Below are 24,426 nucleotides of genomic sequence, written 5' to 3'. Positions count from 1 at the left end.
TCCCCGATGCCGATGGACATCCCGCCACACGCAGTCCGAGGCTTGCTCCTTCCTGAGTGTCCCGCCAGAGCGGCACCCACCTGCACTGCAACACACCCAGGGCTTCCTCACCTACATTTAATTAGTGCAGAGCAATGACCCAGAATTGCCGTCCGAGCTGAAGGTCTGCAGGGTCAGTGACCCATCCCTGGCTACACAGGCTACAGCAGTGCCTCCATGCCCAGCTCTGGACTGAGTATCTCCTGTCCATCCTCTTTCACATCTCTCTGGGGTGTCATCTGCATTCATGCTTACCCCAAGAATAGCTACGTGAATGGCTTTGTGGCACCCTCACCTCACCAGCACGACTTCCCCATGCAATGTGAAAGCCAGAGATGTTCAAGATGTGAGGCAGGAGGCTGGTCTCCTTTCCCATGCCCTCCTCAGGGACAGAAAGGCAAACATCTTTCAAGAGCAAGCCAGAGGAAAAGCATGAGTCTGGAGGCGCACATGTTCACAGCCTCCTTCAGGTGCCTCCACCTGCTCTGGTGTGGGGTCCTTCATGGGCTGCACCTGGAAGCTCTACTCCCCACCATCTTCCATGGGCTGCAGGGGAGCAACGTGCTTCACCATGGCCTTTTCCATGGGCTGCAGAGGAATCTGGCCTCTGGCATCTGGAGCACCTCCCCCCCCACCCCCTTCTTCACTGACCTTGGTGTCTGCAAAGTTTCTCACATTTTCTCATTCCTCTCTCTGTCTGAAATTGTTCCTACTGTTTTTCTTTTATCCCCTTGGATTATGTTATCCCAGAGGAGCTACCACCATCAGTGATGGGCTCAGCCTTGACCACCGTCAGGTCCATCTTGGAGCCAGCTGGTGTGGGCTCTAGGGGAGCCAGACCTAGGGGAAGCTTCTAGCAGCTTCTCACAGAAGCCACCCCTGTACCCCCCTGCCACTACCAAACCCTTGCCACACAAACCCAGTACAGCACTGGAACAAGTCTGGGTTTAGCACTTTAGCATCAGTCACATCCTTGGGGTTATGGTCCCTTTCTGTTCCAGGAATTAAGTGGGTTTTAGACCCACCATCCTAACAAGATGGAGCTGTCTAAGAACAATCATCATTATAGCCAGTTTCTCAGCCAGTGAAACAGCAGCAGTTATCTGTGTGCCCCGCTTCACCCTTGCTAAAAGGTTCATTTATGGCCCAAGTGAGTTGGAAAAGACTTCATATTCACCTCCCCTTGATTAAGTACTTCCCTTGAAAAGCGGGTTTAGGTGTTTATGAGCAGCATAGGCCTTAAACTATTTCTCACATTCTGCTACACTTTATGGCTCCCTGGACACAGCCAGAGGCAGCCATAAAAGCAAAGACCTTACAGGAAGCATTCCTGCCAGCAGCAGATCCCACACACAGAATACTGTGCATGGACAGCCACACACCATAGACAGACACACACACTCTCTCTCAGAGTCCAACTGCTAAACTGCTAGCTAGCGCTGTCACCATGCTTTGGCGTGGGACAAGTGACCATCCTGGACAACCCAGCTCAGGGGGGCTGCAGGATCCTGGGCGCCCCTCTCCAGAAACCGCTGCCAGGGAGCAGAGACCCAGCAGAGGGGGAACGTGATTTGCAAATAAGCACCTCTGCGACTTTCAGTGACCCCCATTTTAAGAGGCACTACATACCTAGTGAGCAAAACTAGCTTCTTTTAGGTCTATTACCATGAAAAACAGGAAGGGACTTTATTGACTGGTAATTACAATCTTAGCCCTTTTTGGTAGCATACGGCAGTTGAGAAACAGGCGGTTTTGTTAAGGGTGTAGAAGCCAAACTGCAGTAGCAATAACTGTGTTTTATCTTCCTGGGAATGCACAATAAACGATTCAGATCTTATAGCTGAACTTTGTAAAAGGCACCAGTAATCAAAAGTCAGCACGAAATCTTATCAAACATTAATTTTAAAGCTGCTAATATTTGAAGACGGGGTTTTGTGTCTGTCATTTTTATTCTGGGATGTTTTACTTGTCTCGTTTTAATGATCTGGTGGTGAAATAGAGATGAAAATGGAGATGAAAATTACCCCAAGCTTCTCTTGAAGATTGCTCAATGTGACTATCAAAAAAGATGTTCTGTGGTTCATGTACATGTGGGCTGGAGTGAGTTTTGGGGGTTTACCACTCTCAGTGTGGATAGATTGAAAGATGAGGAAGAAAACTGCAGAAGGGATAGAAAAATGATGGTAACAACTGGTGTTCCCAGTGTCATGCTCAGTTTTAATCAGGAAACTTTCCATCAGTAAGAACCTGCTCCAAGGGCCAGCAGCGACCATGCAAAGGCTTCCCACAGCATTGGAAACAAAGAGGGAAAGCACAAACAGGGTTGGAGCCGCTGCCTGTTGGAACAGCCACTACACTTGGCCTTTTGGGACCTGAGTCTCAGTCCAACTCTGCATATAAAGACAGCATTCTGCTGACAAGATGTCCTAATCCTTCACAGAAAGAAGGGTTTTATCCTACTCTCCATCCCCTACAGCCCCTCATGGCCTTACTGGGGAATGAATTCTGCCATGTTCAGCGAAAAAAAGAGTACTTTGCAGCCATCTAAATTAAACCTTCCCCAATGCATTTTTACTTTTATTAAGCAAGCCATTCCTAAGACACTGCCAAAAGAGTCCAGATCTTGCATTCGTAAAGCTAAGATATTGCTACCAATAAAAATAAATAGATGGCAATTACTAAGGAATTACATTTAGACCAAAAACGACTGAATTTACTACCCTTTGAATGTGTGCAGCATAAAATGCAGCAATACAGAAGTTTAAGGAGAAGAGGTGTGCAAAGAAACTTCTCTTTCTTTTTAATGATGTATCCAGGAACGAGATGTGCTCAAATGATAACTGAAAGCTCGAGCCATAAGTGAAAAGCACCTCGAAGCACAGAGCTCCTGTACAGATAACAGAGCAGCTCAGCAAATAGATACAATGCAAATAGATCAGAGACAACTACACATTAAATGAGTACACCAGGCTGGGAAAGATCCCGTTTGAGAGCTGCCTTCTGTTAAACTTAGAATCATAGACTCACAGAATGGTCTGGGTTGGAAGGGATCCCAAGGATGACACAGTTCCAACCCCCCTGCCACAGGCAGGGACACCAACTTCCAGGCCTGGATCTACGCAAGGTTGCCCAGTGCCCCATCCAACCTGGCCTTGAACACCCCCAGGGATGGGGCATCCACCACCTCTCTGGGCAGTGTGACACACAGTTACCACCACCTCCAAAAGCAGAACAAAACCCTCAATCTATCAGTCTCCACAAGGCAGCAAAAAATCACTCTAAGCACCCAGCAGACTCTCTGGGAAGCAACGACATCTTTGATAAAGACACAAACTTTATGCTCTATAGCCAACAAGGTCTGTCCAAAATCTACCGATGCTCTTTCTGCTACAAAGCGTTGTCACAGGTCAAAGCTTTGCCTGGTGAGTGCAATTCATGCAGGATGTCCCTGAAGGGTGGACAAGGTTGTGAAGCCCAAAAGTACTTCCACAGATATATGGGCCCTTCCACTTCAGGAGGAAGAAAATCAGCTGCAAAAGCTCCCGTGCAGCTTTATCACTGCTTTTCTGCCTGTGGGCACCATACTGTCACCAGTAATGTGAACCAAGCAGCCCTATGCTCCCAGGCAGTACAGCCCAGACCGTTTCCAGATTAATAATGCCAGATTCTGACACTCTGAGGGGGTCTTTTAATATAGTGTCATTAAAATACTGTAGAAATAATAAAAAAAACAGAGCATCTAAAAGCTGGCAAATTTTAAGTGACAGGTCCCACAAGTTACTTCAGAATGTGTGTTATCTGAAAACCTCATCTGACTACTGTGGAAATATGAGGTAAATATTTCTCTAAAATGAGAACGGTTTCCTGGTTAGCAGTGGCAACGCAATAGCTTATAAAAGACACTCTGAAAGAGCTTCCAATGTGAAGGTGCCCTTGAAAAAAATAATAAGAACTGCTCAAAACCAGAGGTTGCACGTTTTGTCTTACACCTGCCCCTTTGACTGACCTCGTGCCCCCCCACCCTATTCAATGGCCACATGAAGACATGTGCTGGATAATGGTGTGACTTTCAATGAATCTAGACAATTCTGGCTCAGACCACAGCTGGGAATGGGAGATGACTTTATCTTCACTGCTCAGCAGGTTCAAGAAAAGTTTTTATTTTGTCCAGAAAAAAATATAATTCCTGAAATACAGATTTCAGGAGTAATTGGACAACCCAAGCTGCTCTGCAGCTTCCTCTGCCCCTGCTCCCATCCGGGAAGGTGGTCCTGGGAGAGCCTGGTGTACAGCTCTTTGGCTGACTTTTTAAACGCCTACTGCTCAGCTTCCTGACCTTCCTCATCTTGTTGATCCTTTCTCTTCCAGATATATCCATCCCTAGATGGGCTCTGTCCTAGGAGTACCGCTAAAGGACTCCCTGCACATACACAGAGCCTGACTGCTTGGTCTCCTTGTGTCTAATGCCATTGTATGAATTCCCAAAATTCTCATGGTGCCTTCATGTTGTTAAAGACATGTTCCCTTAATTTAAAGACTCACAGTGATGGAGAACCCAGTCCCTTGGCAATCAGTCTCAGTGTCTGATTACTCTCACTCTTAAAAATCTACATTGTATTTCCAGGTTGATTTTTGCTCACTTCCACTTCCAGACACTGGGTATTATATCTTTAGCTATTAAGGAGCTCTCTAAAACCTCCTCTGCCTGGGCAGCCTTCAGTTGAGTTTCTTTTTGACACACTAAATAGGCTTGCAGTCTTATCTAGACACCACAGTGCACCATGGTCCCAGTACTGGCACTGCTTCTCCTGCTCCTGTAGTTCTCCTTTAGCTCCAGGGAAATATCTAGATCCCACTTTGTCAAGAACTAGTGCAAAAAAGGCCTCATGGAGTAAAAATTAACCATGAAAATGTGCTTTGTATCAGCCTGTTATTTTTCTAAAAGTGCCCGTTCTTATATGATTATTGAGACTTGTACAGGAATGATCTGGAAGGAGACATCTCCTACTGTCACAATGGGAACACAATGGGAAGGCCTAAAAGACCCGTACTGGCCTTCTCAGGGAGACCTTGGGGTTTTGTGGGGGTGATTTTTGGTTTGTGGGGTTTTTTACTTCCATGTGATGTGAGCGCAGATCTGTTTAGCTGATAGAGAAGGCAGGTGAGAACTGTGGTTTCCATGAAGGCCGCCTGCATTGCCGTGTGGGTGCAGCTGGAGGTGATGCAATGGCGCTTGGGTAGTCCGGTGCTTTACTCCAGTCCCCAGGGCAGAACTTGGCAGGACGTGAAGTGTGCATTTTGGGGGGGGGGGTTGGGGAGCATTCATGCTTCTCTGACCACAGTGCCACTAATGTCCTATACTGAGGGCCTGTGTTCTTACGTCTTGTACACAGCCAAAGCCTTGAAGAAAGGCTTCCTTCAAGATGGTAGAGTGCTGGAGCTGGAAAGGTATGACAACTTCTTCATGTACCTAATGAAAAGTATGTATTGGCCTTTGGCTACCTACACACCAGCTTAACCTGCTTTCCCCAAAGTGCGTCAAGCCACCTTCCTATCCTGACATCTCTATAAGCACAGATATCTCTAGCTCTTCCTGGACTGGACAGCTTGAAACCCTGTTCCCAGTACTCCCCATCATACTGTGTTAAAGTGGGGTTTGAGGCCAAGGTCTGCAGCACCATCATCAGGATGCTTTTACTGACGAGGACCAACACACAGAGCAAATGGAAAATGCTCCATAGAAGAACCATGCCCTGTTGATTCAACCTGCAATAGTACTGCATGCTCCAGATTTCCTCCCCTTATCTCCACCAACTCTGACCACAATCAACCTCTGTGACTTTCCAAGGACTATCTAAAAGAGCTGTTGACCACATCCTGCAGGGTCAGGAGGATGGAAGGCATTATTAGAGACTTGCTTGCATGGGCTTTCATGGTTTACCCACAGCCTGTGTCAGGGTACAGCAAGAGCAGTGCTGTTGCCTTATGAAAGGAGACCTGGGACCCCAGTGATAGCAAGACAGGGCAGTGTCCTCACGGATCAGAGCTCAGTCCCACAGTGCCTGAAGACAGAGCATAGAACAAGTCCAGTGGCATTACACAAGCTCATACCACAGTCTAGTGATCCCTAGACAGGTGATGGTGATGAGGAGGTGACAGGGAAGACCTATCAGCAAAGCAACACAAACATCAGCAAGGTACAGGGCCAGGCACAGGCACATCTGCAGCACAGCTCAGGCAAAGACCTGACTTTATGCAGGTCCACAGTCAAGGAGAAGAGATGCCAATGAGGCTTCTCACTGTTCTTTCTCACATGGCTCTTCCTCACATCTTACTTGTTTTCCCAGTCTGGCTCCAGGTTACAGCAGCACCAGATCACATCTGGCCTCAAGCATGGCAGCCAGACCCATTGGAGGGGCAGGGGATGAGGCTTCAAACACCCCAAGCCATGGTGAGGCCAAACAGCCAAATCCTGCTGAGACAAGCACCATGCAGCTCCACTGCTCCCCTTCCATAGACAAGCTTGTGCACCAAACCTTTCGGGCTCTTATTACACCAGTGCCAGACATGTGTGCTTACCAGCCACAGCATTTCTGTAACCCTTCCCTCACTGCTCTCCAGAAATCCAACAAGGCCTCCTCCCAAGAACACCAAGATCAGACAGCCCTTAGATACGCTCCAGTTCTTCCTCCAGCAGTGACATCCTGTGGATCCAACCTCCAATGTCTTCTCTAAATCAGCACATTCCCCCCGTTCCTACTCATCATGCAGATGTCCTCGAGGTGACTGTGCAGGTGAGCTTTGTGCAGTCTGACCCTCTGCATGCAAAACTCCCTGCTTGCCCAAGCATCCCTGCTTCCCCAGCTCCGCTGCAGGGGAAGAGCTGAGCATGGAGAATTGCCTTTCCTCCTGCTAAAGCTGAAAGGAATTGCTTTCCTTTCCGTTGCCAGACCCCACAGGCAGTGCTTGCTGCTTGTCAGGGCATGGCTCCCAATTCCAGGGTCAGGCTGACCTTGATGCCCACTAGGTCCCACCTTTCCATGGTTTGCAATTCCTCCTAGCTGGAGCCAGTGTTTGCCCAGTCTCTGTATTTATCTATATCCCTTTTTTAGTTTCTTTCTTGCTTGTCCCTTGCTAGTGACAGCAACCTGCAGCTCTGCCCCTGCCCCAGTTTGGGAGGGCAGGCTCATGGTCAGTCTTCCTAACCTGAGCAGTGCTGGCTTGACTTCACTAGATAAACTGTGTCAGGGACAGGGTTTACTGCCACCCCTCAGCACGCCTTTACTCCAGCCCACAAGATATCCCTGATGCACTGCCACACAGGTGTTTATATACTGCCTGGATATTGCTTGGGAGAAGGTTTTCAAGCCCAATCCAGTGTCAGGGCAATCAGCAGTCGATGCTGATTTGTTCACACTGTCTGCAACTGCTAATAACAGAGCTCAGCCTCTGGCCAGGGCTGTGAGTGTGGTAGGACTGGCGCACAAGGCATCCCAGGAGTTTGACAGCTGGCTGCTCAATTCCCAAAAGCTGCACTTTCTGCATAACAAATTAAACAAATCCAAAACAAAGTGAAAAGATTTCCTGTTCACACTTGCACATGAGAGCCTTTCATGGACTCGCTTTCAGAACTCAGTTGCTTCCCTCATTTTCAACTGATCTTCAGAAGACAGAGAATGGAATAGAACTAAACAGGTTCCACAGTGGGTCACGGGCCCTGTAAACCAAGAGAAAGCCCACCCAGGTGCTGACTCAGATTTCCTGCAGGTCTGCAGAGTTTAGCAGAGCTGAGGCTGGGAAGACACACCAAGCTGTGGGAGATGATTTGCCATTTGAAATTGCGTTTGTGTCAACAGGCAGAGCCTGTCCGGCTTGACACCGAGCGCTGTCGTGAATGATGCAGTTCCCATTCCATGCCTGAGAGTCAGAGAGAGGGACATTAACCAGGCTTCTGGCTGAATCCCATAAGGGTCTGGTCTTCTCTCCCAAATTCTGCTTGCTCCAAAGTCAACACATGTCATCTTTTATCAGTCCCAAGAGGGACCTCTGTCCACAGCTCAGCATGGGGCATACAGGGTGCCGGGCCCTCAGCCCTGTTGAGAGCAGGAGGGCAGCTTACAGGCTGCTGAATTGAGCTCTACACCACCTTTTATTCCTTGCCCCGCTGTTCTACAAAGAAAAATATATTCTCAGAAGGGAGAAAGAAATAAATGTTCCCAAGTCTTCGGTGACACAACGGCTTCTTTGAGGTTTCATGCAGATGTTTGGGTTCCTTGGCTTTCTGAGTGTTTTTTCACCTACAAGTAAGCAACCCTTGACAAGAGAGCACGTGTTCAGGTTAATTGATGAGGCCTCTCATAGGAGAAAGCCATACACACCCTGCAGGGTTGGGGTACCCAAGCAAAATACATTTATATTTCCACAGGCTAAAGCTACTCTTGCTGAAGCCTCTGTAATGCTTGGAAACCTACAACTGCAAATCTCCAAGTCTTTTTATTTCTTTTCCCCTCAAAGTATTCCTGGACAATTTTGTACCTGCACCTTGCTGCCCTACCAGTGGCAGACCCCTTATCATCTCTGCTGTCACTCACCTTCACAGGGCGTTAAATGATGGACAATTCCTTTCCTCTCTCGGGAACTCCAGTTCAGGGGTCTTTCACCTCAGTGTCTTCTGATTGTATCATGTGCTCATTTGGTGCTGGCTGACCCCTCAACACTCATCTCCAGTGCTAGCAGCCAGACTGAGAGCCACGGCATTACCCTGACCCTGAGTTCTCTCGGGGAACTGGAAGTCCCACCTGCTGTCCATGCGTCCTCTCTGGTAACCAAACACTGCTGGCACAAGGGTGGTGACAAAGAGATGGGGACTAAAACCCTGACATAACCTTGAGAGAAACGACTGACTGGTGGAAGTGTCCCAGAGCTGTTGTCTTCATCTCCTCTGACTCCTCAGTATACCAGGGTGGAGACGCTGGGCCGCCCAGCAGCAGGGAAGAGGACAACGACCTCCCCAAGTGTCCAGGGGATTAACCTCACACCTCAGTGCTCACTCAGAACTCTCCAGTTCTTTCCTTCTTGCAGAGAAACTCTGCAGGGTCTCACTCTCATTTTGCGTTACTCATCCTGGCAGTGGATCTCCTTGGGCAGCTTGTGATGAAGGAATTGGAAATGTTTTGACAAAGGTACTCACTGGTATCTGCTGAAACTTGCTAACCCTGACACCCCACCCTCTGAAGAAGGAAATGGGATGACCTGATCACCACAACTGCTTAGGAGTTTGGAGAGGGTGAGTTTCAAGGAGGTCTAGATCCTCTCCCATTGCCAGAGATGGCTCCTCACTTTTTAGCACATTTCGCCCTCAGACACAGCCCTGCAAAGCCAATCTGAAGGACCATGGAGCAACACTCCCAACACACAGGGTCCCACCACATTGGTCTTGTACAGAAGAAACGTCCTCGAGCCAGAGCAGGTTCCTGGGAGGAAGCAGTGGAACTTGGCTGTACCCAGGGCACATACTGCGAAATGAGGTACCGCATGGTGCACTGGGACAGCCCCAGAGGGAGATCAAACTCAAAGCTCAGCTTTACCCCTTCCCACACAGGGTAAAGCTGTGTGTTGACTTTGATGTCCCCCTGGGGTTGTCAGTTTTCCCTGCTAGCCTGCTCACACCATGTCGCATCACAGCTCCCTTGAAGCACTACGGCAGCCCCGTTTAATGGCAGCACAACCCCAAGCACTCTGGTTTTCCCTGGTTTTATACTTCTGGTGGAAAAACAGAAAGGAAAAAAAAATCTAAGGTACCTGAAAGACCTCATTTCACAGGGATATATTTTGGCATTGCAAAAAACATCTTCCACAGAAAATTCCAGACCAGGGTCTGAAATGTGGCTAAATTCATTCTGCCTGTCTACGACAGGGAGCAGCACTTGTTCCTTCCAAGGAAAGTGCAGAAATCCCATAGGACCCAGAGATGAGGTAAGCAAGCATTATGTTGTTCCCTCACACACTGCTCTGAAGCTTGGAGCCTGGATTCTTCTATAAAACTTGAGTGCAGCTATTCCATCCATAACTACCTGGCTTGCTTCATAGGCTCTACCAAAGCCAGTGCTGTTCATAACTGTCCTCCCAGGTGGAGCTGGTTTTGAGACCTGCCTTTTGCCTGCAGGCATCTGCCTCAGAGCTTTAGCTTGGTGCCAGTGATCAAACACCTCCTCAGTCTCTTCTCCATCTCCCACTTCTGTAGGCAGGGGAGGCAGAGGCTGTACGAGCAGCCCCACAGTGCCCTTTCCCAGGGAGAGATGTCAGTTCAGACAACCATCACCTCCAGACTCTCCCAACACCACCAGTACAGAACCAACAGGTTTTTCTTTTCTTGTTTTTTTTTCTTTTTCTTTTTTTTCCTTTTTCTCAAGGCAGATTTCCCTCTGTTGTAAGGACAATCTTTACTCTGTTAAGCTGATTATCTGCTATTAAAGGAAAAAAGAGCTGAATGCAGGGAAAGGGGTGCTACTTTCAGAGGGAGAGGAAGGGCAGGGATGTGAATTGCTGTGAAAGGGCTCTTGTTGCATTCCTGGAAGGTAATTAAACCCTGATTGATTCTTCACTTGCCTTGCTATTTAGCTGGCTTAACCAAGTTTTTCAGTGATGGATTTCAGTAGATAACACTTGTCTGGCTTTTTGGCTTCTACTCAAATTGCAGGGAGACGCAGAGTGTCTGGGAAGGGAGAGGGACTTCATTGGCTGCCCTGAGCCTGGGCACCCCCATGTACAGGGCAAAGCTATCCTTTTGAGAGCATTGAAAGTGTTCTGGGCCTTTTTTGTTCACACCAGTTGGGTAGAATTATTTTTCAAGAGTTCATAAAGAGGCTTTGCCATTATTCCTTAATTTTAAATCCACGACCAATGTCAGCCCAACATTTCCAAAAAGCTTCTGCAGAACTTCTTCATGGTGAGGGTGACAGAGCCCTGGGACAGGCTGCCCAGGGGGGTGTGGAGTCTCCTTCTCTGGAGATATTGAAGATGTATCTGGATGCCTCCCTGTGTGACCTGTCCTAACGAATCTGCTTTGGCAGGGGGGTTGGACTTGATGATCTCTGGAGATCTCTTCCAACCCCCACTATTCCATGATTCTGTGATCCCTCTGACTGGGGTATTGATGTAATGGATGCTGCTCTGCTCAGTTTAAAGTAGATGCAGGGCACAAAATTTTTCTGCTCTCTGTGGGAGAACACCTCTGACACCATTCTCCTTGCCAGGGGAGCATTTTGCACATGCTGGAGTTGCCACCTGCATATAAAATCATAGCTCAGCATCCCCCTGAATCAGCTTGTGATTGCTCCTCATGGATCTGAAGCACCAGGTAAGAGCTGGCAGTGGTGGTAGAAAGGAATATAGCACAGCAGAGGCAGACTGGGGCTGTCAGATCCAAGTCTCAGCAGTGCTGAGCACCTGGGTACCTGCCAGGAGGAGCAGCTCAATGGAGCTTTGGATGGGATTTTTAAACACAGTGAGAGAGCACAGATTTGTCTTCCTTCATACTGGGAGACCTGCAGCACACGCTGCATTGCAGACACAGGCTTACGTTGCAGCGCCAGTATGCCTCACTGTTTGTTGCACTTGCTTTGAATATAGAGAACAGTGTTGGTCTGAGAAGCAATCCTTGATGTCTGCCAGCCTCAGACAGCCTCTCACTGCAACCCTGACTTTGTCCACCTTTTAGCTTTTTAGTAGCTCTGGCCCTCTGCAGCTCCCCCACCATCCCTTCCCACAGGACACTATGGCAGATACTTTCAGTCCATCCAGAGCCAGGAGATCATCAGTATTCCCCACAAAAGAGAAGCAATCCTCTTGTTTTAAAAGGCATGGTGTGCAGCACATCCTCTTTGGTGAGCCCTTCTGCCCAAAGAGTCGTCATTCCTGCCAAGCATGGTTAGAAGAGGGGCACACAACAGAGCACAGGAACCCAGTGCTTCAACATCACTTCCCACCAGTGTCTTCTTAAACCAGAGCACGACACTTGTTCTCTTGTCAAAGGCATCTGCCCTGTCTGAAGAGAATGACTAAATAGGAGGAGGAGCTATTAATAAGGGCGCCAGCAGTATAAGAGTGAGTGCAAAAGGAACACAGCAGAGGCCTGGGCAAAGGACCAACTGATCCTCAGTCCCCAAAACATGCTGCATCACTCCCACAGGTCCAGTGCAAGCTGGGTGAATACACGATGGATTCATTTACAAGACATCTGGGAAGAGAAATACCAGGTCCCTCTTGCACCATGCCCTTAGAGGACCAGAAGGAGCTTTCAGAGCCTCTCTAAGCCACTGCCCCAACAGAGGCTTAGTGAAAAGATACAGTGAACCCACATTTGTCTTTGGGTGTGTTCCCAAGTGGATGCACCTGGATGCAAAACCCAAGCAGGCTGTGTTTCCCCTTTTTTCTAGTGCTACTCACCCCTGCTGAGCTCACATGCCATCACATCCTGCCCCTGCTGCTGGTGAGACAACCCCTTCCCTCTCTGCAGAGGAACAGGGGCCTCTGGCTGACAGGAGGGGAGGAAAAGCACCTTGGTGAACTAGATAGAGACTTGCTAACTGCTTTTAGTTGCCCACTGTGGTAGCTGGTGTCTGACAGGAAGAGCTCACAACCCCATCCAGTGGGTATTTTCCACAGACCTCTTGCACAATAGACTAGTCCATGACAAGGGCCTCCAGCACTACAGAAACTCAAGCAGTCAGTGACATGAAGTGTCTGCCTAACCCTGTGTCTCTGCCCAGGCACTTCCCCGTGTGATGAGAGAAAGATGTGCTTAACCAGGTTGGTCTCCTGCACACAGGTCCCCATCTGGCTGGCTGAGACGGTGCTTCTCGACACCTCCCAAGCCTTAATTCATCTGCAAATAGGTTTGCAGGGGTCTGCACAGTTGTCTGACCTTACTCAGCACCATGACAGGAACGAACAGAGAGGAGTGAGAAGCTACCATGTGAAGACATCATTTGAGGCAGCAAGTTGCCACAGGAGCAAGAACTGAACTGGCAGCACTTCACCATTACTCATCTTCAGTATTGATCTTGCCAAGAGGCTCCATCAGAAAATAGGATCTACCCTTGTCTAGTCCTGACAAGAGATGGCCATTAGTAAAGCAGGCAAAATATAAAATGGGTGAGAGGGGAAACTGAGGCAGGGAACATCTACTGGCTCACCAGCCTCTGCTGATCAGTAGCTTCCAGTGAAAATGTGGGCCCCAAATGGGACAGATAAGAAGATGATTAATTGTATTTGAAATACTTTCATGGTGGCTTAGGAAAACAGTAATTGTCCCTTCCAGGCTGTGCTCCTGAAGTTTCAGGGCCAAAGGGACCTGTGCTCTGAGCATCTGTATATCATGGTCCTGTTAGAGGAATTGTTCTTACTGAGGTAATCAGGCTCTTGCTGATTTTAAATTCAAGTGGCAAACCTTGGATGCTGCAGTGGGAACAGCACCAGGATCTCAGTGAAACGCGTCTCCTTTCTCATTGCAGTGGTTGGAACAGGCTTTCTTTCCCTGGAAGTGAACTACTTTCAAATCTTGGGATGGTAAGGGAGGGGGTGGGAGGTTTGTTCATCCCAAAAGGAATAGAACAGCCCCAAGGTAAAATACAGAGGGGGCTTTGCATGCACCCATCCCTTATATATAGTCCACAGTGCAATCCGCAGGCAGCATCTGCACAGTGCTGCTGGCAGACAGAGTAATGCCACAGGGGCTGTCCCCACCCCTTCCTCATCCCAGCCATTCATTTAGGTCTCCTCCAGAAATGTCTGGTAACCACATTATTCTCAAATCTTCCAGCTTGCTTTCATATTTGATTGAAATTCATCAGTTCAGAAGTTATTGCTGGTAGAAAAACAGATGTGACTGCATGGGCCTTGATCTCCTTGAAAAAAACACAGCCACTTCTGCAGTGGAGGCACAGGTTGGGTGTTGGATGCTGCAGAGCACCAGCCAGAAGAGACAGGGACTGAAAGGAGACAAATTTCCCAGGTGTGGACAACCCACCACTGTCAAACCCCAACTTTTCCTGTACTTCTTATTGCTACCAAGTGCAGAGACAGACACATAATCCCACCTGCGGCCACCACCTCTGACTTAATCCTATGTAGGGACATGTGCTCTGAACCATTTTCCTCCTTCCCTTGTGCTTGACCAAACTTGCTCAGCCACATGCCTGCTCATCAGTATCCTGTGGCATGCCCCAGTGGTCCTGTGCCTAAAAGATGCTGCTGTATGGGCTGTGTGGTTTGCCACTTACGGAAGGCAGGCTGTGGAGATGTTCCTGCTACAGGAAGGCAGAGGAGCAGCTGGGTCCTCACCCAAACTCTTTATCTCGGTCTTTCTTCCTTTGACTGTCCCTTCTCTGCAGCTCAACGTATCTCAGCACCTCTGAAGTGCAGATCTCCAGTGTGGAAGAAGACATCATGCCCACCTCCTTCACCTTTGAGGCTAGAAGTCTGTTCCCATGTCCTAGTCTACCAAAAGCTGAAAGGTGGTGATTTCTGTCTTCCAGCTAAGAGCCATAAGAGCATCCTCCTGCTCACATCCTTCACTAAAGCTAAGCCAACTAAATCAGCTGTCCTGGGGAGCAGGTGAAGGCCTGGGAAATGTGAGAAAGATTAAAGGGGGAAAAAAAAAACCCAACTATTGTCACTGGTAAACGTGTCTTAATTAAACCTTTTGGAAGTTCTAGTCGTCCTCCAAGCCCCTGCAGAAGTTAAGGAGATGAATTTTTCTTACAGGTCCCCATTGATCCCTGAAGTGGAAAGAGGGAACCAGCACCGCAAATGAAGAATTGTGGGTGCAGGGCTAGAGGCTGATTGCATTTGCAGGAGTGTAATTCTAACAGGAGTCCTTGCAGACCCTCCTGGCATTATTCCAGGGAGGCACAGAGGCAACTACCAGACAGAAGCAAAAAGTGATACAGAAAAAGTCCACCTCCTGCGCCAAATGTCAGGAAAATCAAACTTCAGGTACTGCAGTTTTGCTTCTTCAATGGAAAATGAGGAGATAATTACAACTTTGGTTTAGGGATTAAAAAAAGTTGGGTGGGTTTGGGGTTTTTTTATAATTTTAATTTAAAAAAGAATAGCAGGGGAGTGGGGGGATTCCTCCCTCTAACAACTTCCAAGCCTCTAACAACCCAGCCCAGCAGTGGGAGAATGAAGAGACTCTGCAAACCTCCTTTGCAGCAAAGAGAGCGGGCTCCACGTCCCAGGGTTTTCAATAAGCATCCCCTGCTCACACAAAAACAAACACCAGGCTGCTTCAGACGTGCAAGTCTTCTAAGAGCTATTTAACCCAGCTTAATGCAGAAGGATCACAAGCTTGATTTAGGCTGGGTCAGAGCTAGATATTTGTTTAAAGCAAATGCTCTGTTTACCCTGGGATAATCATCCAGCCTTTTCTTGCCTGCTGAGTTGCCTCCTCTCCCTGTTCAGGATTTCTGCTCACGCAGGAACAGCCACATAGTGGGAAATTCAGAGAGTAGAAACCACCCCAGGGAGCATCCCACCCCAGGGAGCACCAGGAGGAGGTGGTCTATGTGTGTGTTCCAGAGAAAGTGGGCAAAATTCCCATTAGTGACCCTAACGGAGCTTCAGTGAGAAGAGGATCTGCTGCATTTTGCTGAGGAAATGGGTATTTTCCTGACTCATTTCATTTCACCCCCCACTCTTCCTGCAGATGGGTTTGGGCCACAGAGCACAGTCCCAGGAGATGGCACCTGGTTGGAATGAGACACAGCAAAGGGACTCTAGTCCCTAGAGCCCAGGCATCTAGTTATAGGTTGCTCCACAGAACAAAAAAAACCCCAAAAATTAATTTAAAAATCCCCCAAAATAACAATTATTTTTAAATTGTGGTCTTGGTGGAGTCTGGTATTGTTTGGCAGTTACTGGTTGGGGTTTTGGTGGTTTTTCTTGTGGTGTTGGTTTGGGGCTTTTTTACAGAATAGCAGCTAGCAGTATTAATACTACTGCTCACTAGTGAGGACCCTGATACTTCCTAGGAGAAAAGAACTGGGGGAACCTCCTCAGCAGAGTCATAAATGGGTCATTAGGAAAAACCAAAGTTGATTTGGAAGAGCTGTAAAGGAGCAATGTTATGGGAAGACGGGGAGAGGGAACAAGGCAGGCAAAACCTGCCCTCTGCAGACACATGCTGCTTTCTTCCAGTCACTGTTTGGCATTATAAACGCTGTTAAGCTGCCCAACAGCGCTCTTCAGGAACAGGAATGTCCTAGAGCAGGCCCTGAGTTCCCCAGGACAAAGACTGTGGCAGCACAGATGCCACCACAGCAGGACAGGAGAAGGCAGAGCAAGCCAGGTTTGCATCAGACCACACTCCCTTCTGCCCTGGGCCACCAACCAGCAGACATCCAAGAGCTGATCTGTCAAATCTCCTAGGCAAGACGAGAGCCCATGACACTGACAGCTTTGGGGGCCACCGCCCCCCAGGTCTGTCCCCTCTCACCTGGGGACAGCCCTGATCGGTGTGAGGTTTGCACTTGCCAGTTGCTTTTGTGCAGAGGAAAGGGCTCCACACAAAGGCCCCCCAACCTCTCCAGCGCTCCTGTCAGGGGTGAAGCAGGAGCAGCTGCTGGAGAAGCTCAGGGTGCCTGGACCAGGCAAGCCTGGGCTCTGGCACAGTGAATTACCTTCTGGTGCCCTCTAGTGCCAGCAGCCCAGGAAGGTGGCCTTGCACAGAGCCCCGTGGGAGTGGGTGCCCGAGGTGCATCTCGTCACCCTCTCTGCCTTCAGTTAGTCATCGTCCCCACTCACACCAAGCCCTGTCAAAGGGCTGCCAGTGGAATCTTAAGGCACTCGTTTTAAGCAAGAAATAATTTACCTTCTAGGAAGATGCCCCCAAATCCCTGAGCAGACCCTTACACTGAGCCCCTTTCAACTCCAATCAAAAGGCTGTGAGCTCACCAGGAAGCAAAGCAAGAAGAGATGGGGGTCCTGCAGGGAGGGCCTGAACCCCTTTCTGATGCATCATGCGGCAGGGTGACAAACAGGCTCTTTCAGCAGAGAGATGTGTTGGGATCCAGTGACCACCCCTCTCCTGCATGTTGCAGGACTCCTCAACTGTACTATCTGAGACACTCTCCCAGAGTCCCTCAGCAAGGCAGGAACTGTAGAGCACAGTTCTTGAGGAGCAAGGGTGGGTTGATGGTGCCCTGTTCAGCCAAGCAGAGGAGTCCCTACCTGTGCCACAGTTGGGAGACAGGCAGCTGTGTGAACTCAAAAAAAAAAAGGGTGGTGGGGGGGGAGGGAATCAGGGCAGCAAAAAACCCCAGCATCATCCCTCTCATTCTCTCAACATTGTACACAGGATTTAGGGTGTGATGCAAAAGCTCCCTCCAAGTAGGACTGATGATAAATGTGCTTTGCCATGCTTGTCACGTGGTTCTTGGCGGGATGTTTCGACAGAGGGTTTAGCTAATGCCTTTCTACAAGGAAACACTTAAGGTTATTCTCCTCCAGCTCCTTGTGCACCACCCACACTGCCCCACATTAGGACTTTCCTTCAGGCAATGAGAAGTCTTTGCTCAGAAAGGAGCCCAGTCCATTGTTGGGGCAAGTGAAAGGCAACCATCACCTTCCTGCTCACCTGAAACAAATATACAGACAGAGGCTGAGGTCACCACTCTCAGCCCCTCAGTGAGATATCCATTCATCTCCTGGGGTCCTGAATCAAACAACTGGTTATTTCAGGCATATCACAAGGTTTGGAAACCAAGCCTTTTAACCAGGCTTACATGGGCTAACATTGCCTGGAGAGGACATCTCTGGAAACCAAGGACTGACCCCAGGGAATCCAACCCCAGAGCTGAAAAGATCTACAAGACAGAGAGTGCCAAACCAGCCCTCTCCCCGTGTTTCTCTTGCTCTCTAGAGCACCCAAAAAGAAAACCTGACCTCCTCTGAGCCTCACACGGCCCTTTCCTGTTGTCAAAACACCTTTTGTAAATGTGGAACACAATGTTCTCATCTGCCACCAAAACCAAAATCCTCTTCCTGCTGGCTCTGCTGCATGCAGCCCCCTTGGGTAGGTACCCCTAAAACTTCCCTGTCTCCCTCACTCAGACCTCACATCTCCACATCAGGGGACATAAGACACTGGGTCCATCTTTTCTGTCAGGCTTCTCCCAGCAGAGACACCCCTACACAAGCCAAGAACCACATCCCCAGGTGTCACTGCCCATTTCCTAGGGATTACATTTCCCTGTGAAAAAGCACAGGACTGTTACTCTCTTCACCCCCACACCACTTCCCACTCTTGCACCACACACATCTGCCCATGCTGCTGCACGAACCCCAAGCATCACGCAGCAGAAGTCCCCCTCTGATGCAGAGCCATGCTGCTGTCCTCACACCAGAGCTTCGTGCCCATGCTGCTTCGAGGTACGTGCTTGTCAGCAGGAGACAAAGCCTGCATCACAGCTGCAGTGACGTGGAAGGTGTGTGTGGGGGGGGTGTCAGGGTGATTTTTTTCCTTCCCTCCCAGCCAATAAGAGCACTCAGAGAGGCCCATCTCCCCCGGCAGGAAGCGGGGCGGTCACTCCTCTCACGGGCTGCTCCTCTGAAGTGGTGGCGATGGCGAGGGACTTCGCTCGCAGCTTCACCGCACTCTGCTGTTTCGCGCTCTGGAGCTTCACCGGGACTTCAGGGGGTAAGGGTGGAACGTCCTTCTCTTCTCCTCCTGGGTTAGGTCCTGTGAGCGCTGCTGTCTAATGCACTGGCAAATAGCAGCCCTTCCCCTCCTGCCGCCCGAGCTGGCTCAGCACCGCAGGCTCAGCCTGCAGCTGGAGATCCACCTGCTTAAGAAAGACTCTCTCCTCTCAGAGGGAGCCATCAGGGACATCATCACTCCCCTTGGAGTGAACCTAGGGACATCCTCTAAGGATTTTAAACTCAACTTATGGCTGCAACTTACTTGTCCGTGTTTAAACCCTGCGTGACCTTGGTAATTAAACCTAAGGGCTGCGGGTAACGAGTTGACTGCTCAGTACAGATGGGCCGATTAGCTGACTTTAAGGAAACGTTACTCCAGGTCGTTTCTTTCTTCGCTGAGCAAGGAAACTTGCTTGACTGTAGCTGGCCTTAAATCTCTGGAATGGGAGCTGCAGACAGGAGCGTTTTCTCTCTGAAGATTTTAGTTCTTCTTAGAGTCTGACTTTGGCTCCCACGCACAGAAAGCCCTAGTTGACTCAGGGATGGCGTTTGGTTAGCCAGCAGCCTTTTGTTTCAGCTGTGGTTTCCTCTGGGGGTTGCAGAGGCATATGCAGGAACTCCACTGCATCATAAGCGTGAAGATAAAGCCTATAGCCTTGCTCCTAGTTAATGGAGAGGGGGTTTTGAAAGCACATCATGGAGAGGGGGGAAAAAGAAAAAGGCAACCTGTTGCAATCTGCCTGTTTCCTTCACTGCAGGCTGGGAGCATCCACAGGGCTGCTCTCTCGTACTGCAGGAACAAGGCGCCCAAAATATTCCTCAATGGGGAAACGTTCAACTCATCTCTGCAAGAACAGCCCTCTCTTGCTTAATACCAGGCAGTTGATGGTTAACTAAAAGCAAGAAGAGAGTCTACCCTACTATGGTCCAACAGGAGGAGGAGGGTGGCCAGATTTTTTTTCTCTCTCCTCACTTTTCCAAACCCAGAAGCAAGGATGAAGTCCAAAATACAAACGCTCTGGATGTAAGCATCTCCTTATGCTTACATCCTTTGCATCTCCTTATGCTTACATCCTTTTGCTTTGCTTATGCAAAAGCTCTACAGCAGTAAGAGCTTTTATCCCAGGTTGTGAGATCACATCCTCTGGGTGTCCAAGTGTCATAGGCTCGTGGCCAAGTCACACAGTGTCTCTGCACCCACCCAGGGCTGGGTGACAGAGTGTTTCAGCAGTGCTGGTTTGCAGAGCCCTGCACTGCTACCTGATCTGGGCTATTCTGCTTCGCTCCTGGAGCACAGCCCTCACCTCACCTTAAGGCAATGACCCTCAAGGGCCAAGCTATGGAAGGAGCTGCCAGGAAAGGTTACAGTGAAGGAAATCAGGTGCCTCATACCAGAGTTTCTGGGGTTTGGAAATAGAGTGACACAGAAGAGATTTCAGACCAGTGTGTATGCCATGCAGTGAGCACCTCGAACGAGGATCAAGGCACACCAAGAAAAACAAACCCTAACCTTGAGGAATCCAGGTCACCAGAGGGAAACAGGGAGGTGAAGCTCTCCCACAAGGGCTCAGTAGATTTTATACTCCCTTTGCTCTGGTATGAGACATTCCAACACCAAGTTGCAATGGGTGAAGGAAGTTAAATGCCTGGTATTCCTTGGTGAACGCTGGGGCAAGAATATACTAACCTAGCACCTGCCTGCAACACATGGTGTGTTTCCAGGCTGCTACCTGTCTACAACAGGTGGTCCAGCTTGGTAGGCAGTGAGCCCACCTCTCCAGATGCTGCATTTCAGAGGCCTTGCCACATGTGACACTGGGGGATCTGCCAGGCACTGGAGTTGGGAACAAGGACACATTGGACTCTGGCTCTTGCTTTGAGTAACACATTTAATCATTTCCTTCCCCTACACACCATGTGACTTCAACCAGCCTCACTCACCCTGCCACCCCATGCCTACAAAAGACGTCACCATGACTCAAGAGGTGTTGAGAGCTATTAAGCCACAAAGGGACCTTGTGCTAAGATTGAAAAAGCCTTCAATTATCTCTTCCTACTGTAAGGGACAGTATCTGCTAGCAACACCCCACCACTGCCACGTTTGACTTTCCAAGATGTGTAAAAGCATAGTTGAGCACTGGGTAAGAGGTGCTACCTCAGAAATACCTTCAGTCCTTGGCTGCATGGTCATGACTGTGACTCTGGAATCCCACCCTTACTGCAGGGGGAAAATATCCCATAGAGAAGAGCCTCGGCACCTACAAGTGGATTCTGAGCTGTCAGGTGAAAAAACCCTGCCACGTTGCCTGGCACTGGCTGCACAACCAGTTCCAACCCAGATCAGGGACACAGGACAGGAAACCTTGTCACCTCCACACCACCCACTGGCAGAATATCTGCTCTTCTCAGACACACAGCCTGGGTCTCTCAGCTCCTACTACAAGAAAACACGGGGATCATGAACGTAGCTGGGGTATCAGCCAGGAAGAGATGTGAATTTGCACATCCTTGGGCAGAGGAGGGATGTGGAACTGAGTGTCTGCTTTGCAGGTCAACACTTTAATCCCTGATCAGTGTTACAGGCAGGTTCTGTGGTCACAGCCTGTGGGGGAGGAGATGATAGTGTAATTAGGACATACACAAGCAACCCAAAGCCTGAACTTGGTCAGCCTCCTATGCTGATGATGGCATCGAACGCTGGGGTGTTTCCTTCTGGTTTTTAAGAGGCTCTGGATCACCAGGTTGTTCCTTTCTCTTCTACTTGGGTTTCTCAGTACAAAGTGTCTTAATTACAGTCTATGCTCTGTGCTTGGCTGTTAGTGAAAGATCTGGCTGTGGAAAAAAATGCTGGAGGTGATAAAAAGCTTGACCTTCACAGCAAATTTAGCACAAGCTTTGTGTGCACAGGCACACCCAGGCTCACTGCCTACACACACAGTGTGAACTCCAAGGGCTACCTCCTGTGCTGGAAGGTCTTGGCATCAGCAGTGGCCACACAGCAAGTTGTGTAGGTTGAGGATTTCTTCCTCCTGTTTGAGTTTCAGAAGCAGAAAAACAAAGGGGACATAAATGTAGAAGGGGATGAAGTAGTGACATCAATTGTAAACTTCAATCTTATTTTAAATTACTGAAAAAATCAGGCAGGGCATGGGGAAATGAGCCACAGAACCAAGTAAGCATATACTGTAGTAAGGGCTGTGTGGAAAGAAGTGCTTCAACTTGAAAGCTCATGGACTCCCCTCCCACCCTAAATCCCCATTTCCCACACACCTTGCTACTCCACTTCATGGCAGTGATAACATGGTTCTTGGAATTTGGGTCAGGGCAATAGCACTTCAGGATGTCAAGCAGCCCATTGTGCAGTTCAGTGCAGAGCTAGTCCAAGTTCTGCCCTGGCACCTTCCCTGCCCAGCTGGAAAACAGGGACATCCTCTCCTTTGTCAGCATGTAGGAAGAGGGCATCTTCCCCCTCACCTTCATCACCAGCTAAATCCCCTTAAAATAAAAACCTCAAAAGGATAAAAGCCATCAAGGGGGGGGGGGAAAGACTTACGCGTGCAAGTTAAATTTAGCATGCCAACTAAGAACAGCAGGGCTCTGCCAGCCAGTGTTTGGTATTTTATTGAAATTATACTATACTCTGAGCAACACAGGATGGTTTGTGTTAGAGGGCACCTTAAAAGCCATGCAGTCCCAAACCCCTGCCATGGGCAGGGACACCCTCCACTAGCCCAGGTTGCCCAAAGCCCCATCCAGCCTGGTCTTGAACCCTGCCAGGGAGGGGGGAGCCACAGCTTCTCTGGGCAGCCTGTGCCAGGGTGTCACCACCCTCACAGGGAAGAATTTCTTTCTCACATCTAATGTAAACCTACCCTCTTTCAGCATAAAGCCATTACCCCTTGTCCTATCCCTCCATGCCCTTGCAAACAGTCCCTCTCCAGCTTTCTTGTAGGCCCCTTCAGGTACTGGAAGGCTGCTAGGAGGTCTCCACAGGGTCTTCTAATTTTATTACTCATTGAGCCTCCTATGAGTCGCAATATGTTCTAGATGATCTTCATGATAACCTGGCTTCTTTTAAGTCAGCTTGAGCTGTGCTACCACTTCTAACAGCATCTTTTTATGTCACTTCATTCCACAGGATTGTTTCACCATTTCAAGCATATAAAAGAAAATTAGCTTGTAATAGATGCAAGCAGAGTCATTCTGAACACAATTACTACATTGGACAAGTAAAAAGGTTTAGCATTGGCTCAGAGGGCTGAAGCTCCCACCGTTTCAGGTCCCTGATGTGCTCTGCATTCATGTTTTGTGTTGTTTCAGTTGTACCACCACCTCACTCGACCATGAATCCCGGCTTCCCTGTCCCAGTGAACACAAACAACCCCGGTGTTCGCAAGGCAGCTCGCTTCGGGGTTTACAGATACAACAACAGCTCCAATGACCTCTTCCTGTATAAGGAATCACAAATAAACAAAGCCATGGTACAGGTAAGAGCAGCCCATGCTTTGGACAGTCCTCCACACCATTTAGTAACTGACTCTCCTATGGAGCACCCAAGACACAGGAGCCCCCATCCTCCTCAGGACTGCTGTGCTCGGCTAAGGATAAGCAGCGCACGTCCCTCTGTCCCATGCCACTGCTCTGCATGAGGGCTCTGCCCCCCAGTAATTTCATAACACTTCAATCCACACCACCACACACAATTCACAGCTGTAGAGCTCGATTCCCAGCCAAAATGCTGGCATCCATTTCCCCTGCCCTTACTCTAAAGGGGGATGCTGCTTTCTCTAGATCGTCAGAGGGCTGAAATACATGCTCCATGTGCAAATTGGACGCACTGTGTGTGAGAAGAAGGAGCACTCCAACCTGGACAAGTGTCACTTCCAGAGGAAAAAACAACTGCAACAGGTATGTGTCCAATTCCTTTGGACATATGTTCATATTCCTTTGGCTAAGTGTCCAGTTCCCAGTAACTGCAGGTGATTCTTGGCCATCTCTAGCTGTACAGGCAGCTCTCCCATGTCCCCACAGATGTCCAAGCCTCCTCTGTGCAGAGCCAGCTGGGGTGATGCAGCGTTACAAGCAGGATAGTACCTCTCCTGTACTCTGGGCCAGCTCCTGTCTGCAAGGAGTTGAACCAGACACAGCCACCTAGCCCATACTCAAGGGTAACTGTTTGGCAGAGTGCAGAAACAGAGAAGGTGCCAAAAAGAGAGCTTTCCTGGGCAGGAAGTCCTTACACAGGCTTTACCACTAAGATATAATTACTTAGCAACCAGTACTTTTCCTAGGACAAAGGGGGCAGGCAAAGAGATGTTGTTCTCTCCTACCCCATCATGACCCACAATGCTGAGACCAACCAGCAGCCACCTGAACTTGATCACCAACTCCCCTTTTATTTGCAGATGCTGAGCTGTTATTTTGAGGTCTGGATAACGCCTTGGTTACATAAAGCCTATGTCCCCATTGCCCTCTGTCGCTGACTCACCTTTCCCCACGAGAGCCTGACACACAGGGGATCTATCACCACGAGCCTTTCTTTCCCTGGACTGCTGAGGTCAAAACTGAAGTGAGGAACGACTGCACAGCACTGCCACGGAGCTTTTCTCTCAAAGCACACTGATTTCCTCCCTGAGAAAGATGCTCAAAAGTGACAAAGACTTGACTGAATGTATTGCTATCCAG

The 24,426-nt window shown here is 49.1% G+C and overlaps 1 protein-coding gene across 1 annotated transcript; it reads left to right on the top strand.

Moving 5' to 3' along the window:
• Window positions 1-18,663: 18,663 nt before the first annotated feature.
• CST7 (cystatin F) lies at window positions 18,664-24,224 on the top strand (the record flags this gene model as incomplete). The annotated part of the gene is made up of 4 exons (XM_084261114.1): window positions 18,664-18,745; window positions 23,062-23,228; window positions 23,533-23,649; window positions 24,147-24,224. 4 exons carry the CDS (start codon window positions 18,664-18,666, stop codon window positions 24,222-24,224), a joined length of 444 nt encoding a protein of 147 aa, XP_084117240.1.
• Window positions 24,225-24,426: the final 202 nt, after the last annotated feature.

This window comes from Gallinula chloropus (genome assembly GCF_964237585.1).
Source record: "Gallinula chloropus genome assembly, chromosome: 3".
Lineage (NCBI taxonomy): Eukaryota > Metazoa > Chordata > Aves > Gruiformes > Rallidae > Gallinula > Gallinula chloropus.
This window is presented reverse-complemented; position numbering and strand designations above follow the sequence as displayed.